The following is a 19276-nucleotide window of genomic DNA, read 5'->3' as shown; positions in this document are numbered from 1 at the left end:
GTTATAGTGCACATGGAACGATGGACAAAAGGGATGCTTGTGAGATAGCGAGAGAGCAGGCAAACAAGTTACACATTTTTTTCCATGATAATGTTCCTTGAAGAATATTTGTACCAAATTTCATGAGAGCATCACCATTTGAAAAAAAGATGTAAGGATTCAAGAGAAATGGCGGCCATCTTGAAAAATGGTAGCCATCTTGAATTTTTGAGGGACAAGCACCGTTTTCCAAAAAAACATTCTGAAGAGAGTATTTTCACAAAATATTATGCCTACATCACTGTTTGAACAATTGACATAATGAGCATTTGACAGAAATAGCGGCCATCTTGAAAAAAATGGCCGCCATTTTGAATTTTTGGGTGGCCAACGCCTTTTTCCCAAAAAGTAACCCTTAGAGAGTATCTGTGCCAAATTTCATGCTTTTATACCAATTTGAACGATTCTCTTGAAATATGCCATTAATCTGCTGCACTAAGTGTGCTGAAAGGAACAAAAGGAATTACGGCCAAAAAGTGAGGTGCACTGACCTATTCCCAGGAAGCAAGGTCCTTGTGAAAAACCTGACTCCCAGACTCACCTGAGAAGTTGGTTTATTGCACGTTACGCCCATAACACACCGATTAATCATTAAGAGAATAGGGAAGACCCTTTTAGACCACGAGAACCCTTTTACCCGTTGTTAAACTAGCAAAAGTGGATTCGGACACACCCTAAGACAGTACACTTGCACCCTGCACTTAGATCGTTAAAATAGGGCCCTTAAACTAAAGTTGACAAAACTTAAGAAGATTTCAAATTCTTGAAAATAATCTTCTTAAAGTTAGGAAAACCTCAAAATTGTCTTAAATCCCAAAGGTAAGATGTTTTATGAATTTATTTGGTTGTTTCAAATTAATTGTTGTAATTAAGCATTACAACACACAATTTTTTGTATACTTTTATTCAGCAAGGAAGCATTAAATGGATCAAAAGTGACAGTATAGAGATTTATAATGTTACAAAAGAGTCTATTTCAAGTACATGCTGTTCTTTTGAACTTTCTATTCATCAAAGAATCCAGAAAAATAAAATGCATCACAGTTTCCACCAAAATATGAAGCAGCACAACCGCTCTCAACATTAATAATAATCATAAATGTTTCTTCAGCATCAAATCCTCATATTAGAGTGATTTCTGAAGGATCATGTGACACTGAAGACTGGAGTAATGATGCTGAAAATTCAGCTTTGATCACAGGAATAAATGACACTTTATTATATAATCACATAGAAAACAGCTATTTTAAACTGTAATAATTTTACACAATTTTTACAGTATTTTAGATTAAATAAATGCAGTCTTTGTTGAGAGACTCTTTAAAAATAATTCAAAAAATTGTACCGACACCAAACTTTAAATATTACTAGGGATGTGCACGAGTGCTCCAATGATCAATGATGCAAGCAATGATTGGTCATGATTATGTCTGACATGAAAAGCATGTCTTGATTTAAACTAGTAAACTCTGACATTCTTGTGGTCTTTTTTTCGAACTCCTCCTCTGATGGGATGAGGCAACAGGCATCCTATATCGCACTCTCTTCCAGAACCTGGAGTTTGGTGAGGATTGGCCATCTCTCCACAGTAAAGGATTATTCTTGCAGAGGAGATGTTGCAGTCCAAGAGGCAGATGTGTGTAGTCTTGCATCTGTCCCAGCTGGATGAGAATCACACCGGTTTCTCCTTGTACCAGAGCCTGATGGAGCCCCACTTGCAGATCATAAGCTGGAGGAGATATGCTACTTGCTCCTGGTGTTAAAATGATGATAAGCCTCCGACTAAGCTGTATCTTAGTTTCAACCAGGTTCATGCAATCTAGTTAAGACACAGGAAGGAACATGAAACGTTTGAGAAACATGCATCAAAAATCACCAGTATAACTATTGCACACAAGAGAAAATATGATGTTGTTCCTTAATATCAAATATCTAAACATTCTTCTATCAAGATATATTTACTTGAGAAGCAAAATTACTTAAAAGTCCCCCTGTGGTGAAAATCCAGCTTTTAATGTTGTTTATGTCTATGTGGTGTTTTTAATATGCTTTAAAGACAAAGCATGTGTAAATTCATAAGTCGACAGCATTGCTGAGTATTTCCTCCTTAAAACTGCAGTGAACCAAAGACAGTCTCAAAAACACGCTTTGAAATCGCTGGTGTTTCTGACGTCACAAACTACCTTGTAACCAATCAGATCAACGTGTGATCGTCAACCAGTGGATCTCTGAGCTGAGTGAGTGAGTGGAGGCGGGGCTCATTTGCATATTCATTGAACAGCGCATACTAAATGAGGCAAGGGTGTCGAGTTACACTCAAGATATTTTAAGGCATGAAGAATTTTTTTTTTCAAGGAAAAAAATTTAAATACATAATTTGGGGATCAAAGATGAGTTTTAAGAGATACATTTATTGACTACAGGGGGACTTTATGATATTAAGTATTTTATTATGAAAATTATGAATTATGAAATTAAGTTTATGCTTAAAACAATATCAAATAGCTGCCAATGGGCTCAGAAAAACAAACACTTAATTTAAAGGAAAAACTTTTTTACCCTATTTGCAGACATTTTTTCTTGTTTTAAACATGAAGTCACTTAATTTTGATGCATTTTTCAGAAAAAAAACTTTAGTCATTTTGCTTCTCCATGCATCTTGATTTGCATGTTTAGATATTTGTACAGGAAAAACTGAGGGACAACATTTTTTTTTTTTTGCTATGTTCATCACACAACGAATCAAAAAATATATCACTGATAGATGTTTATATGAAAAAGTTCAACAAGCGTACCTTCCCCAGGTAGGTCGTCTCTGCCGTGAATAAAAAGTTTAAAGCCACAGTAGCTCTCCAGCACTGTTAGAAGAGATCCATTGACAAAGTCACTCACAGTTTTGCTTGTTGTTTCATCCGAGTTGTAAATCACATAAGCATCATACAGCTTCCCATCTGTCAAAACGAGCATTTGTAGTTTTGCATTGCATTGTAGTCATATGTGTTAATGGCAGTATTTACACACACACAAATGATACATATAAAAATTTACATATATTTACATTTACTTGAAAAGCAAAATATATGATAAGATATTTAAAAATTGTTTTCCAAAGAATTTATCAAAGTGTTTATTCCTAAAACAAAAAAAAAATCTGGCAATGGGGTCAGAAAAAAAAAATCAAAACAAGATTATTTTTCTGACCCCATTGACAGATATTTTTTCTTGTTTTAAGCAAAAAATTTTGTTCAGAAAACCGGACTTATATGTATCTTGATTTAAGAATGGTCAGATTTTTGTACTGGAAAACAAGACAGAAATATACTGAGTAAGAGTAATAAATCTTTTTCTTTTTTGTATTTATCCCCATATACCTATATATCTAGCACAGTCCCACTACTTTACTAGTGAAAAACTGTAAAGGACTTTATAAATATTATAATACATTTTAATAAATAACATTGTATTATGTGTATAACTTTTAATAAAATGATATTCAAAATGTAATAAAATATTATTCTTTACCCTCTTTCCTGTTGAACTTGATGAAAATTTCCCGTAAAAACAGCGACAGATCCAATGAAAACCACTTCACTATTCCGCTGAGCACCAGGACGAGAAGAAATGTGCAAACGCATGCCAGAATCACAGGGAGCATTGATGCTGAAATACAACATGAAAACATGCAAACCTGAGTAAAACAGCACAACAAAACAAGACTTGTGCTGAATAAATGTTTATAAACACTTTTAGCAAATATTTTAATATTAACATTATAATGATAAAATGTAATAGACAAATATAAAATGTACGCAAATAAAAATATTAATACTAAATTGGAGATCTTGGCAATATTTTATTCAAGTATTAACTTTGCTCTATATTGTACGTCAAGACGAGGCATTACAATATAGCCTAGAGCATAAAAACATACAGCACCCAAATAATTGGCAAAATAATGCATTTTTAATTCAGTTATATTCATCATAGATCGGATCAGAGGATCTCACCTCGACTTTTCAAAGTGATTGATACAAAAATCTCTTCATAGTCGTCTTCAGTTATGCAGCGAAACTCAGAACGGAGGTCCAACTCAGAAACTTTAGCAATATTCAAAACTGACTGAACGTTGCCATCTTTAAATCTGGGGGAAAAGGCACCAATTACTAATTTTTCATCAGAAAATTTGCAGTTCATATCAGAAATCTATTAGCAAGAACTAGAGTAGAGCAGTTTATGGTGAATGTGTCTAATTATTTTAAGCCAATGCTTTTCTGATAATGTGGCTCAACTATACTTTTAAAGGGGTCATGACATGAGAAATCAAATTTGCCTTGATGCATGTAAGAGGTCTTTGTACCATTAAAACATCCTGCAAGTTTCATAGTTTAAAACGTCCTCATCATTATAAACAAAGCATTTATTTAATCAAGCTCAAACGGCTGGTTTTGATATTGCAGGATCTGTGATGAATCAAATTCATTTGCATATGCCCGCCTCCAGAGCAAGACATCATCATTGTTTTACATGATCGCACCATAGGCTCCGCCCACTAGTACTATAGGCCCCGCCCACTGGCAGTCAGTCGCTAAACGGCCGACATTTGCCTACACTGGAAGTGAGCGTCGTGTCAAAAGCAAACAGAAGACATTATAATCACTGACGCTGTCTACACTGATACAGAATACAGATGTGTGTTCAGTTTCTGACGGACAGTCTGTCGACAACAGGACAAATGGAGGATTGTAAGAAAGTTTACTTTGATGCGTCCAGTTGGATTGCATCTTTGCACAGACTTCAGAAGGATCCCAGCGTTAGAAACAAGTGGATGGTTTATTTTAATGGCGTCCGGGATTATGTCGTAGGGATTATATGCTTGTTCGGAGCATTTGACTGTGGATTGTTTTATAAACGAGGTTTAATGGAGAGTTCAGAAAGAAACCTTTGTTGACAGATGAAGCAGTGACTCTGACAGAAGCTGCATCACAAACCGTAAGTAAATGATTTCATAATGTTTTGTCTGTAAATGAAGGTTTTATATGGATGTTTTCAAAATACTTACTGATATGCAATAGTGAGTGTTAACTGATACTGTTTCCAATGCAATGATGTTAGCCAATACGCTGATTTCACGCAGCCGTTATTTTGAAATCGAAAGCGAGGCTCCGGTGGGAAGAAAACCGGAAGTGTCGCCTTTAAAGGTCCCGTTTTATGCCCCTTTTCACAAGATGTAAAATAAGTCTCTGATGTCCCCAGAGTGTGTATGTGAAGTTTGAGCTCAAAATACCCTACAGATCATTTTTTACAGCATGTTTAAATTTACATTTTTTGGGGCTCAGAAAAACGACCTGTTTCAGTGTGTGCCCTTTAAATGCAAATGAGGTGCTGCTGGACGACACAGGGGGCGGAGCTTCATGAGCTCGCGCTCAGTCTGTCAGGAAAAATTCATCTCACGGAATGATGATAATATCAGAAACTCTCAGTAACGGCGTTCATTTCGAGTCGGACAATAATGCCTACAGAGTCAGAGTGCTGTATAGAGATGAAACAGGTATGGTTTAGTAGTTAAATTACGGTTATTATAACGTATTTGTCATCTGCTTGTAGGCTATGGATCCATTATTTATTAATAGCCTACAAGTCTGCTGTCTGAATGATGATCAAACATGTACTGATGAGTATAATAAAGTTTATTGTACATCACACAAAAGATGAAGCGTCAGTTTTACTTCAGAAAATCACTGTAAGAGCTGAGTAAACACAGTAGGCTAAGTTATAAGAAGTGTGCAAGTAGCCAGTAGAGTTGAGGGAGCATTCCTGTGGGCGGAGGTTAGTCAAGAAACGGTTCTGGTGATGTCACTAATGCAGGAAGTAGAGGGGTGTAGTCCAATCGAGCCGTTTTTTTGTAGTCAACTTCTGTTAAATAAAATATCTCGCTTGGCATTGAACTTTGAGCTTTATAATTTTACAGATATTATTTATGCTCTAACAGCAACATTACACACTAACTAAAGTTTGAAACATGGGATCACGCAGAACGGGACCTTTAATCACAGGAGAGTCGTGAATGCGATGGCGTATTGTTGTGTTTATTGATGTTGTGTCAATTCTAAAACTGTACATACATTTCTTTCATACTTTTTAGACTATATACAGTGAAATTCATTTATAAATAAAATATTTTTTTTATATATAATTCAGAAAGTAAAAAAAGAAGCAGGAATGAACTATATACATATCCTATATTGGATGTTAACATGGTAGTCCAAGGCATTGTTGTTTATCTTTACTTCCGGGGTTCTTCCCACCGGAGCCTCACCAGAGCCCGTCTACGGAGAGCCTGCCCACTCCCTATTAAGTCCTATTGTACCGAATTGTGGTTGTAATTCCACCAGAGCTCCACTGGGGGCGATCGGCCATGAGTGCAGAATGAATGGGAGTCTATGGGGCTAGACGGCTAAATTAGTCTCTTTCACCCGATTGCCGTTGAGAAATCTCAGATTTGATTGTAGGTTTTGCAAGTTCAACATGGGTTATAGGTCGAAAGTTGAATGAACGAGTACTTATGTCCTTTCGATTTCTTACAGGTTGAGTTGTTGTTGCCCATAACACGCTAGCATTCTGCTAATGAACGCTGATTGGTCAGTGAAGGACTGATTACGACCAGAGATACCGCTTGATGGGCTTTTAAAACAACAAAACAAAAACTCTCCTAGAACGTGTGTTTGCCTGTGTCAGCTGTGTTGTGTGTTTGCCTGTGTCAGCTCAGCTGTGTTGTGTGTTTACCTGTGTCGGCTGTGTTGTGTGTTTACCTGTGTCGGCTGTGTTGTGTGTTTGCCTGTGTCAGCTGTGTTGTGTGTTTGCCTGTGTCGGCTGTGTTGTGTGTTTGCCTGTGTCGGCTGTGTTGTGTGTTTGCCTGTGTCGGCTGTGTTGTGTGTTTGCCTGTGTCGGCTGTGTTGTGTGTTTACCTGTGTCGGCTGTGTTGTGTGTTTGCCTGTGTCAGCTGTGTTGTGTGTTTGCCTGTGTCGGCTGTGTTGTGTGTTTGCCTGTGTCAGCTGTGTTGTGTGTTTGCCTGTGTCGGCTGTGTTGTGTGTTTACCTGTGTCGGCTGTGTTGTGTGTTTGCCTGTGTCAGCTGTGTTGTGTGTTTGCCTGTGTCGGCTGTGTTGTGTGTTTGCCTGTGTCAGCTGTGTTGTGTGTTTGCCTGTGTCGGCTGTGTTGTGTGTTTGCCTGTGTCGGCTGTGTTGTGTGTTTCCCTGTGTCAGCTGTGTTGTGTGTTTACCTGTGTCAGCTGTGTTGTGAGTTTGCCTGTGTCAGCTGTGTTGTGTGTTTACCTGTGTCGGCTGTGTTGTGTGTTTGCCTGTGTCGGCTGTGTTGTGTGTTTGCCTGTGTCAGCTGTGTTGTGTGTTTGCCTGTGTCAGCTGTGTTGTGTGTTTGCCTGTGTCAGCTGTGTTGTGTGTTTGCCTGTGTCAGCTGTGTTGTGTGTTTACCTGTGTCAGCTGTGTTGTGTGTTTACCTGTGTCCGCTGTGTTGTCGATGCCTCGAGAGAAAACAAAGTGCAGAGCTGAAAGCACCAAAGTGACTGAAGGATTGCCGTAAGCAGTATCTCTGGTCATACGAAGTGTATGACGTCATTGACACTTTAAAAGACTTTTTAAAAAAAAATCTAACACCCAGCAATGTGTAATTTCTTTGCATCTCCTTTCGAATACAACGTTCAAATTACTAGACAAAAAATTATATCCTGAGAAAAGTGGATTTTGAGGGGTATAGCGCCATAGACCTCCATTCATCCTGCACTCGTCCTGTGAGCGCCCTCATGTGGAGCCAGAGTGGAACTGCAACCAGTTCAGAAGCCGGAAGTTCACTGAGAGTGAAACTTCTCGCCTTATTAGACATTCTCTGGTATGGGCCTTTATCGCATCACAATAGAACGCCGGAAGTAGCCGCGAAAAATTGCAGTGTAAGTGCGTCTTCAGGTTATTGCGTTCACCATGGCTGCCTGTTAATTATCACTGGACTCTCGCATCTCCCAAAAGTTTCTTTTTTTTTGGTTTCTTGATTCCATTTTAATGGTTTAATTAAATTGTTATAACCAATTATTTAAAATGTAATGATTTAAGCAAAACTTCATTCAAAGGTTAAACCAAACTTTTATTTTGACGGGTTGCCGTGTAGACATTTGAGTCTCTCTGTGTTTTATGGTATGACGATAGTTTTTCTCAAATGAAGCTAAAATGCTGCTGAAGTTTCTGTGTTGATGAAGTGCATCAATGTCCTCACATAGGCTGAAAACATCGCGAGCGTCATGCGTGCCTCAGTGTGTGTGTGGTAAATGAAACAGCGCGTCTGTGCCATTCATTCACAGAGACACGCAGAACATGCACGATTCCTATTTAAATAGTCTTTATGCGGTTTAATATTGATAGACATTGGTCTATATCGCGATTTTATTTAAGTTTACTGACCTACTTTTCATCTAAAGTAACCATTTACCAGTAACCAGTTAACATTATAAGTGAACCTCAAGGAACATATTAAAATCAATGACACGACCCCTTTATTTATAAGTAGTTTGTAGGGAGATTGTAAGAGGAGATATCGACCTGTTTTCTGTTTGCTTATATCCATCCTCCTCATCCAGTGGGGTTTCATTCCTTACCCAGTAAACAGGATAGTCATCGCACACAAAGACGACAGAACATACGAGGATCAGTTCTGTGCCTGAGAAACAAGAGCAATCAGGGCTTTCAGATTTTACATTGACATTAAATCTTTCCAGAGTTCAATAATATGAAAACTTTTGGGTGCATAAAAACACACCAACATTATAAAAGGACCTCAAGGTGGGAAATTAAATAATTATGAATTATTTGACTCCTTAACACACAAAACATACTTGAGTTGTCGAGAAAACTGTATTTTTTTTAATGAAATACACAATTAGGGTCGTGAACATAATAAATAATATATAATAATATAATGAATAATAAAAAATAGATTCAGATTCTCAACTACCCTCCAGGATTATTATCGCAAACTAAAAATATTAAAGAACATTTGTGTTAATTGAAATAAAAATAAAATATAAATATTAGTTGGAAAATCTTTAACTAAATGAAATTTAGAAATGTTGCCTTGGCATTAAACTGAAATAAGTTGAAGTTGAAGCACTAAAATTATTAACTGGAAATCAATAAAAACTAAATTGAAATAAAAATGTATTAAACCTAAATAGCAATATAAAAAAAATGTCCTTATTAGTCCAGTCATTTTAAGCCAAAATGGGGGTCAACCTTGAACAAATTGCAACAGAAGCAAACTTAACTGATTTTGTATCCTCAATATGTCCTGAGTTTGGAAAAAAAAGTCCAGAAGAATCCCATTAGGGGAAGGTTCCCAAAGTGGAAAAAGACCCAAATATAGCCTATTCATCCTTTTTCTTACATGAATAGGGTAAAAAATGTAACCTTTAGATATCACCATGAAAATGACTGAGTTGATTACTTACATCAAGACAAACAAAAAATGTATTACAAGTTTTTTGAAATTGTTTGTTAACATGGACAAACGGTGCATAATCTAATTACGTATGTGCTAATTTGCATAAATACCACAACAGATCTAAACACTGGATAATTAAAGCCAGGTGAAAATGTCTTGCTGAATCTTGTTGACACATAACAGTAAAATACTTAATGTTAAGGTCTGAATGAACCCATTTAGGCTAACCATGAACATTAATACATGATGTGTCAACAAGATTGTACAAGACATTTTCCCCTGGCTATACCCAGTGTCTAGACCTGTTGTGGTATTTATGCAAATTAGCACATACGTAATTAGATTATGCACCGTTTGTCCATGTTAACAAACAATTTAAAAAAACTCATAATACATTTTTTGTTTGTCTTGTTGTAAGTAATCAACTCAGTCATTTTCATGGTGATATCTAAAGGTTAAAATTTTTACCCTATTCACATTTTCCAAACTTCCCCCTAATGGGATTCTTCGGGACTTTTTTTTTTCCTTACTCAGGACATACTGAGGATACAAAGTCAGTTGAGTTTGCTTCTGTTGCAATTTGTTCAACCTTTTTTCATAAAATGACTGGACTATATGTGCTCTTGTCATTTTATTAAAGTAAAATTAACATGAAAACTAAAAATATAAAAATAAAAGGAAATTCAAAATAAATAAGAGACAAGCTAGAATGAAAACCTCTGAGGGTTTTATATTTAAATATTTTGAGAAAAAACAATGTTTAAAAAAATAGTTTAAAAAAATCATAGCCGTGTTTACCTTTTTGGTAACACTTTGCAATAAGTTCTCATTAGTTAATTTAACTAACAGAAACTAACAGTGTGCAATATATTGTTTACAACATTTAATAATATTTGTCAATGTTATTTAATAAAAATACACAATTCTTTGTTCATGTTAATGCATTCGTGCATTAGTGAATGTTGAAATGAACATCAACCAAGATTAATAAATGCTATAGAAGTATTGTTCATTGTTAGTTCATCTTCACTAATTAATGAAACCTTATTGCAAAGTGACGTCCTTTTTTTTAATAGTGTGATTTATGATGGTAAGAGATTTGAACCCATTCCTCACCAACATCAGTGATCACGATGGAGTTATTGATGGGAAGTTGAAACTGTGGAGGATTGCTGGGGGACGGATCTATGAACAAGAGTTAGTGTGTTAGAAACGAACTTCTAGCTCAGAGGACAGGACCAAATGAGGAATATATACCCATGATGGTCAGTCTGCGAGATCCAGAGGTGTTGTGTTTTAACCCATTGTGCTCCCAGGTGCAAACGCAGGTGTAAATACCCTCGCTTTCTTTCGAAGAGTCATGGATACGTAAATCATTTTTAAACTCTTGGTTTGGAATAAGAGAGAAATTCTGCCAAAGAGAAAAGATTGGGCCAATAATAGGCTATTGCATTCATGAACACACTGTTAAAAAGAAACTTTGATGGAGTAGAATAGATGTAAACAAGTGTAATCCACTTTCCACCTTTGCAAAAGTTCAAAAAAGTCGTGATATAAAGTCGCAATTGCGCGAGAAAAAAGTCAGAATTCTGACTTTATAACATGCAATTGTGACTTTATTTCACGCAATTCTGACTTTATATCTCGCAATTCTGAGAAATAAAGTCAGAATTGCGAGATGTAAACTCGCAATTGTGAGATAAAAAGTCGCTATTATCTTTTAAAATGTTTTATTCTGTGGCGGAAACAAGCTTCCATAGAATTCTCAGAATTGCGAGATATAAAGTCAGAATTGCGTGAAATAAAGTCGCAATTGCGTGTTATAAAGTCAGAATTCTGACTTTTTTTTCCGCAATTCTGACTTTATATCTCGCAATTGCGACTTTATATCTCAGAACTGCGACTTTATACAGGGTTTCTGCAGGAATCTTCAATTTAAATTTAATGCCTTTTTAATGCCTTTTTAATGCCATTTTTTTATTTTTAATGCCATACACGACCCATGACTAACCACGGATATTATGTATGCATGTATATATATTATATATATTAACTTGATTAATCACACGTTTTTTACGCAATTAAAACACTTACATTTGTTTAGATTTATATATTTTATAATGTAATCATTTCACAGTTAATCTACAAATGAATGTAGAGACAACATAAAGGCCAGTCTCACTGATACTAATTAGGCTACAGCTATTGATATCTGGATAAAAATTATTTCTCCCCCCTAATTTTAAACATTAATTATAGCCATCCAACATTACAGTGTAATTAATTAAAAGCTATCAAGTTTTTAACATTAGGCTTAAAAAAAATATGACAACTTTTAATTTAAGTGAACTTAACAAACAATCCTCACATAAACCTATAATAAATGTCATATTTACCTTTGGCCTTCCTGTCTAACATACATTATCAAACAGTCTGCACAGCATAAATTATAGATTAAATATAGACTAATGCTTATTAAAGCTACAAGAGTTCTTTAGTCAATAGCAGTGAGTAATTTTCTCTGGTGCCTTTGTTCTGTGATTAACTTTACTGACAGAAAGCTTTATTGGCTGCTGTCCCTTTAAGAGCAGCTGCTGACAGAAACACGGATCTAACACGCGCCTCATTCTCTCACAAGTCTTTGCGTTCATTAAAGACTTTATTTCACTAATTTAAGACTGCTCTTATTTTATGAGGATACTCACAAAACAGACATTTTGGCAAAATTGTGTGTTATTGTTCGTTGCGCGAAAGAGGACCGTTTTCTGGTGCGCAGTCTGTGCGCACGATCTGGCGCGCGTCTTTCTCTCTCTCTCTCTGTGTGTGTGTGTGTGTGTGTGTGTTACATATGACATTCGCAGGCAGCGCGTTTAAAAGCATTTACATGAATAAGAGCGGGATCATATAATGTAACGCTACCCAAGGGGTGACAAAAATTAACGAATGCTGCGTTTGCGTTAAATATTTTAACGCGTTAAACTGGACAAAAATAATCTCATGCGTTAACGCGTTAAAAAACGCAAAGTGAGCTTCAACAGCGGATGTCGAGCTGATGAGGGAACGTTACTACACATAGTTAATTGCTGTCTGCCTTTTACCGTCGACCTGTGGCTGTCAGACTGCATATGAGATTTTACGCCATTGATTCCCATAGCTACCCAATTTAAATACATTTTTACAAACGCTGAAAAATCCTTCTTTATTTTGACCACCAACCATGTTCTAAATTGTTTGTCTTCCATGCACTTTCCCAGTTTTCTGGTCTAGTTTTATTCCTGTTGTTCCTGCTGTCCAAAATTACTCGCCACCTCCGCAACTTTGCTCCGGCCGGAGGCAATCACCAAACTGTTTCCGCGTGTTTTTAATCACACTAACGTACATTTTGCGACGACAGCAAATAAAAATTATTAATCATGAAGACTATTCAAATAAATTGGTAATATAACATTTTCTTCAAAACCATAAAAAAAATTTAATGCCTGTACGATTTCAATTTAATGCTTTTTAATGCCATTTAAGGCCTTAATTATCGCAAAATCCATTTAATGACTTTTAATGCTTTTTAATGCCCCGCGGAAACCCTGTTATATCTCGCAATTGCAACTTTATTTCTCAGAATTGCGACTTTATATCTTGCAATTCCAACTTTATTTCTCAGAATTGCGACTTTATTTCTCAGAATTGCGACTTTTTTTCTCACAATTCCGACTTCATATCACACAATTGTGAGAAAAAAAGTCAGAATTGTGAGATAAAAAGTCGCAATTATTATTATTTATTTATTATTCAGTGGCGGAAACAAGCTTCCATAGAATTCACCGTTTCATTATATTTCCAAAACAGGACATTCGTCACATGTGTAAACCCTGATCAGATTAAATGATGAGATCAACTTCACCTCCTCGATTTAACTCACTCGTACATTGCAATCATGCTGTCAAATTTCCCACAAACATCAAACTCAACACACCTTATACCAGATGAACGTGGCCTGCTGATCTTCACACACTGGACATGAGATTAATGACGGCTTTACTTCTGGCACGGATAAGTACAAGAGATCCGTGTGGAACTCCTCATAAACCACGATGTCAGTTTCATATTCAACACATTTGTCCTTTTCATACCACCTAAAGGACAAAACAAATAATACTACAGAAAATTATTTCTTCTCTTCATGCTCAGTGTTCTATGGTTTAAATGCAGAAACTTGAAGCTTGTATTTTACTGAAAGCACTTGTTTTTTTTCTAAGAAAAATATATGATATGCTACTTTTATTCAGCAAGGACACATTAAATTGATCAAAAGTGACAGTAAAGACATTTATAATGTTACAAAAGGTTTATATTTAAAATAAATGCTGTTCTTTTGAACTTTCAATTCATCAAAGAATCCCGGAATACAGAATGTATCATGTTTTCCACAAAGATATGAACTGTTTTCAACATTGATAATAATAAATGTTTCTTGAGCAGCAAATCATCATATTAGAGTGATTCCTGAAGGATCATGTGACTCTGAAGACTGGAGTAATGATGCTGAAAATGCAGCTTTGATCACAGAAATAAATTACATTTTACTTTATATTCACATAAAAACAGATGTTTTAAATTCTAATAATATTTCACAATTTTTACTGTATTTGTGCCAAAATAAATGAAGCCTTGGTGAGCAGAAGAGACTACTGAAAAAAAAAAAATCTTACTGACCCTAAATGTTTGAACAGTAGTGTGTATTAAATGTTAATAGAGCAACAGAACAAGGTTGATTCTTCTTCTGCCAAACACAAAATAATAAGTCTTGGTATATTTCGGCTGTCATATATCTTGGTATGTAGTGCTTGAGTCATATGCACTATATACTGTTATGATACTGTATGATATATTTTCACAGTATGGAAAACTATATTTGCAATATTTAACAATATCATACAGGTTTGGAACAACATGCATGTGAATAAATTTGAATCTTGCTTTAGAGCAGGTGTATTGACAGGTGAGTGAAGTGTGTGTGTGTGTGATCACCAGCGTCTGATGTAGCGTCCCGTGTCGTTCAGGGTCAACCAAAGTATGTATAACCCAGACTGGTGGTAATGCACACGCTCACTCTCCTCCGTCCCGATCTGCTCATCCTGGTTCGTACTGATGAGGGTTCTCCGCCAATCACACGAGCTGTTATAGCTGACTGTATTCGGGCAGGGTAAATACAGGGATTCTCCAGCTCTCACTCTCACTGTTCTCTTCTTAACGGTTTTACACTTAACTAATACAAAAAAAAGTTTAAAGAGTTTAAAGCATCTCCTTTTAACCCAGTTAGGAGAAAGATTGTCTGAATGCATACATTCAGTCAAATATCCCCTTCAAACAAACAAATAGATCAATCAGTTTATTTTTTTCTTTGCCAATTAACCAAAAAGCATCTCAGCTTCTCCATTTATTCCAAAATCTGTCCACTTGTCAACGACCCCATAACAAATGAGCAAATAAATAAATAAAAATAAATAAACAACTTAAAAATCTGTCCATTTGTCAACAACCCTAATATCTATTTTTAAAGAAATGTGCAAATAAATAAATGAATGAATAAATAACATAAATAAATAATTTAAATCAACCCAAATCTTATCTATTTTTAATCATATCTATTTTTAAAGAAATGTGCAAATAAATAATTAAATAACTTGAAATGTGACCATTTGTCAAAAATCCCAAATGTATTTTTAAATAAATAAATAAATTGAAATCTAGCCATTTGTCAACAACCCAAATATTTTTTAAAGTGCAAATAAATAAATAAATGAACACATAAATGAATGTCAACCAGTTTTTTTCCACAAAATCAAAAGCATCTCATTTCTATTTAACCTAAAAAAATTAAACAACCAAAAATCTATTATTTTCAAAGAAATTTGCGAATAAATTAATACAAATAAATAAATAACTTAAAATCTGTCCATTTTTACAACAACCCAAATATCTATTTTTAAAAGAAATGTGCAAATTCATAAATAAATAAAAACCAATTAATCAATCTTAAATCTGCATATCCAATTGTCAAAAAATTATATTTTAAAGATAAGTGCAAATAAATAAATAACTTAAAATCTGTCTGTTTGTCAACAACCCAAATATCTATTTTAAAAGAAATGTGCAAATTCATAAATAAATAAAAAAGAATCAATCAATCTTAAATGTCCAATTGTCAAAAAACAATCTATTTTTAAAGATAAGTGCAAATAACTTAAAATCTGTCCATTTGTCAACAACCCAAATATCTATTTTTAAAGAAACATGCAAATTCATAAATAAATAAAAACCAATCAATCAATCTTAAATCTGCATATCCAATTGTCAAAAAATTATAGTGCAAATAAATAAATAAATTAAAATCTGTCTGTTTGTCAACAACCCAAATATCTATTTTTTTAAGTGATCTATTTTCTAAGTTACCTGTGGAGTTGAATTGATAAGAGGCCAGGACAGATTCTGTCAGGAGCAAAATCATCATCATCATCATCATCATCATCATCATCATCATCATCATCATCATCATCATCCTCATCCTCATCGTCCCTGTAAAGCATTTAATCTCAAAGGCTAAAGTTTCACTTCATATTTGACTATAATGCAACACCATATGACGGATATACGCTGAGAGCAGCAGCGCTTACAGTACCACTCTGAGGAAAGAAAAGAAAGTGAGGTACCTTTATGTCTGGATGTGTAGTCGGTTCCAGCGTGTAATAATGTGCTAAGTTCTGAAGCTGATGGCTGAAGTTATTTCGGTTATCATTTTCAACTATAGAGTGAGATTGTGGAAAGAGGATGTAATTTACTCAACTCTTTTATCAGGTAATCTTCACTTTATCTCTCTTTCCTGACGTTAAACTTTTGCAAAACAGGAAATCATAAGCAGAGATTAAACTAGTTTTCATGGGTTAAAAGTACAAGAATTTTTTTATTACATAAACATTTATGCATGTGGCTTTTATCCAAAAGCGTCATTGCATTCAATGCTTCAATAAGGCTTCAGGTTCACAAAATGCCTCAAATAAATAAATAGATTCCAGTGGTTATTGCTTGTTGAGGCAAACATCTCTATTGTTATTGATCATAAGTGGTTTGTTGATGTGCTGTTGCTTTGCTTATTGATGCTCTTAGTGCAACATTTTGTCAGATGATAAAGCAGGTCTAATTCACACAGATGCTGGGTTGTTTCAACACATGTTTGGGTCAAATATCGACACATTTTGAAACCCAACAGATGAGTTTGGACATATTTGACACAAACATGAGTTTGTGTCAAATATGAACCCCCCCCCCCCCAACCCAACCCAAATTTGGGTTGAAACCACAACATTTTTTAGATGTTCAGATATTAGTTTAATAATAGTTGCTTCTTTCAGATACAGTAGTGGGCAAAAATGATGTATTAACATGTAATTAACATCACCCATTATTACATTTTTTGGTCACACTTTAGTTTAGAGTCCAATTCTCACTATTAACTACAACTTTTGATTCAATAAACTCCTAATTACTGCTTATTAATAATTATTAAGGTATAGCTGTTAAGTTTAGGGATGTAGAATATGATCATGCAGAATAAGACATTAATATGTGCTTTAATAAACAGCCAATACCCTAACATGCATGCAAATAATCAACTAGTTAATAGTGAGAATTGGACCCTAAACTAAATAGTTTCCATTTTTTTTTTTCATAAATCTGTTAAAGATGTTGTAAGCATAATGCTTGGAGTCATGCGCAATGAAAAATGACAATATTTATCCAGGCTGTCATGGAAAGAAATTATGAGCACATGCAAAAAAATAAAAAAATAAAAATAAAAACCAAGAGAGAACCAATGGATTATTTATAACGTTTATATGCTTTTAATATGCATTTGTTTTTATTTTTGCATAATAAAATAAAACCTGTGGCCATAGTTCAGCGATCAGTGCTAGTTCTTCCCTCATAAACAAATATCCCCTCCGGACATCACTTTTGGCCATTACTGTATTATTGGCATTCATTGTTAGAGAAGATTAGGTGATTTCAAAACCAATTCCAATGACCCCTGAAATATGTGTTTTGGGTTTAATTCCTGTAAGTCTACCTTTATCAGGTTATCACACTAAAATGATTGACATCTAGTTCTTGCAAGACGTTTAGTAGCATTTTACTGGAAGAACATAGAAGGTCCATCCATTGATCATTGGTTAAAAGATCTGTCACATTGTAAAGAATAACCTACAGCATAAAGGGCAAACTAAAAGATTACCATAAAATATGGGATCTTTTTATACATTTTCTGGAAAATAACCAAATAGTGATACAGGCAATATTAGATACCTCTCACTCCACTGATTGATATGTGTATACGATGTGCTTGTATTTGAAAATATGTGGACATGTCTGTCTTAGCCTTTGTATAATAACTTCTATATCTGTGTAAATGATTTTTTGGACGCTGAGGGTGGGTGTGATTTTTTGGACGCTGAGGGTGGGTGTGGGAAGATAGTTAAAATATATATAAAATGTTTTGTTTTTTGGAAATGTTCTTGTTATGCTCCATGTTTTTCAATAAAAATATGTTTAAAAAAAAAGAAAAAAAAGAGAAGATTAGGTGACTATGATATGACATGAATTTACGTGGAAATGAAGCAAGATGAAAACACAAGCCACAAGCTGAGCAAGAGCTTCCTGTTTTCTCTGAAGTGAAGAGAAAGGCTCTCTCCGAAGGCTGCGAGACCCGAGAAACACTCGAGAGGCCTGGTGTGACAGCGCTGGTTTACTGCGGCTTAAGATGTGCGTAGAGATAATGTATAGTGGAAAACCCCATCAACTGTGATGTTAATCACTTTAATGCTTATTACTTTCATCAAATGCAATAATTACATGTAATATTAATGTATTCCTTTATATAAACCATTATTTTAAGGTGTCATTGTTACAGTGTAATTATATATTTAAGTAGTGAGTAATATTAAGCAACTACATGTACTTACTATAGGGTTAGGGTAGGATTAGGGTTTGATTGAGGGTCAGTTGCATGTAATTATGCATAATTTACTGTTATTACTACGGTAAGTACATGTCACATATGTAATAAGGACAGTGTAAAATAAAGTGTTACCACCATTTATCCTTAAAGCATATTTATCTGCGCTGAAGAGCTGAGCCGAAGCCCGACTGATGATCATCAAAACACCAGTAACGTGCAGTTTTATCCCTCAGATTCTTAGGAGCCAAATCGTCTGTTTTGTTCCTTAAAATAAACCAATAAATAGGAAAGGATGAAAGTCCCACTAGCGGCTCTTCATTATTGCCTTTTTTTCCTATCACATATTTTAGTAATCTTCATTAATTTGGTGTCATTCGAAAGCTTAAAAACTCATTCTGTGAAAACTGTATTGAAATCAGACATTGCGATATCATGGAAATGGTGCTTTAATACCTTTTAGTGGTGTGTATATACTGTCAAACTAAAATGAATTCAGACGCCTTCAACATTTCTCACATTATCACAGTTTATTCGCTATTGTCACATGTCTGTCTTGTCTTGTTCTGCACTTGGGTGTTTGTTATGTTGTGCCATGTGCTTGTGTCATTGTTAGCCCCGCCCTACTTGTTATCTGATTATTGTTTGAGTTCTCCCACCTGTTCCCCCTGATTAGTTTCCCTTTATTAGTTCCCTCTTGTTTGCAGTCTGTGTGGATCGTTGTCTCTGTTTCC

General features: G+C 35.1%; 1 protein-coding gene across 1 annotated transcript; it reads right to left on the bottom strand.

Annotated features, from left to right (window-relative positions):
* Positions 1–933: 933 nt before the first annotated feature.
* il1rl1 (interleukin 1 receptor-like 1) lies at positions 934–16255 on the bottom strand. The gene is made up of 10 exons (XM_081367914.1): positions 15989–16255; positions 14564–14801; positions 13509–13668; positions 10796–10949; positions 10655–10723; positions 8641–8758; positions 4047–4180; positions 3562–3699; positions 2835–2990; positions 934–1858 (listed from the first exon to the last, which is right to left on the bottom strand). Exons 1-10 carry the CDS (start codon positions 16104–16106, stop codon positions 1494–1496), a joined length of 1650 nt encoding a protein of 549 aa, XP_081224040.1. The 5' UTR covers positions 16107–16255; the 3' UTR covers positions 934–1493.
* Positions 16256–19276: the final 3021 nt, after the last annotated feature.

Source organism: Scardinius erythrophthalmus (assembly GCF_964197995.2).
Source record: "Scardinius erythrophthalmus genome assembly, chromosome: 6".
NCBI lineage: Eukaryota > Metazoa > Chordata > Actinopteri > Cypriniformes > Leuciscidae > Scardinius > Scardinius erythrophthalmus.
The sequence above is the reverse complement of the archived record's forward strand: the minus strand, read 5'-3'. Positions and strand labels throughout refer to the sequence as shown.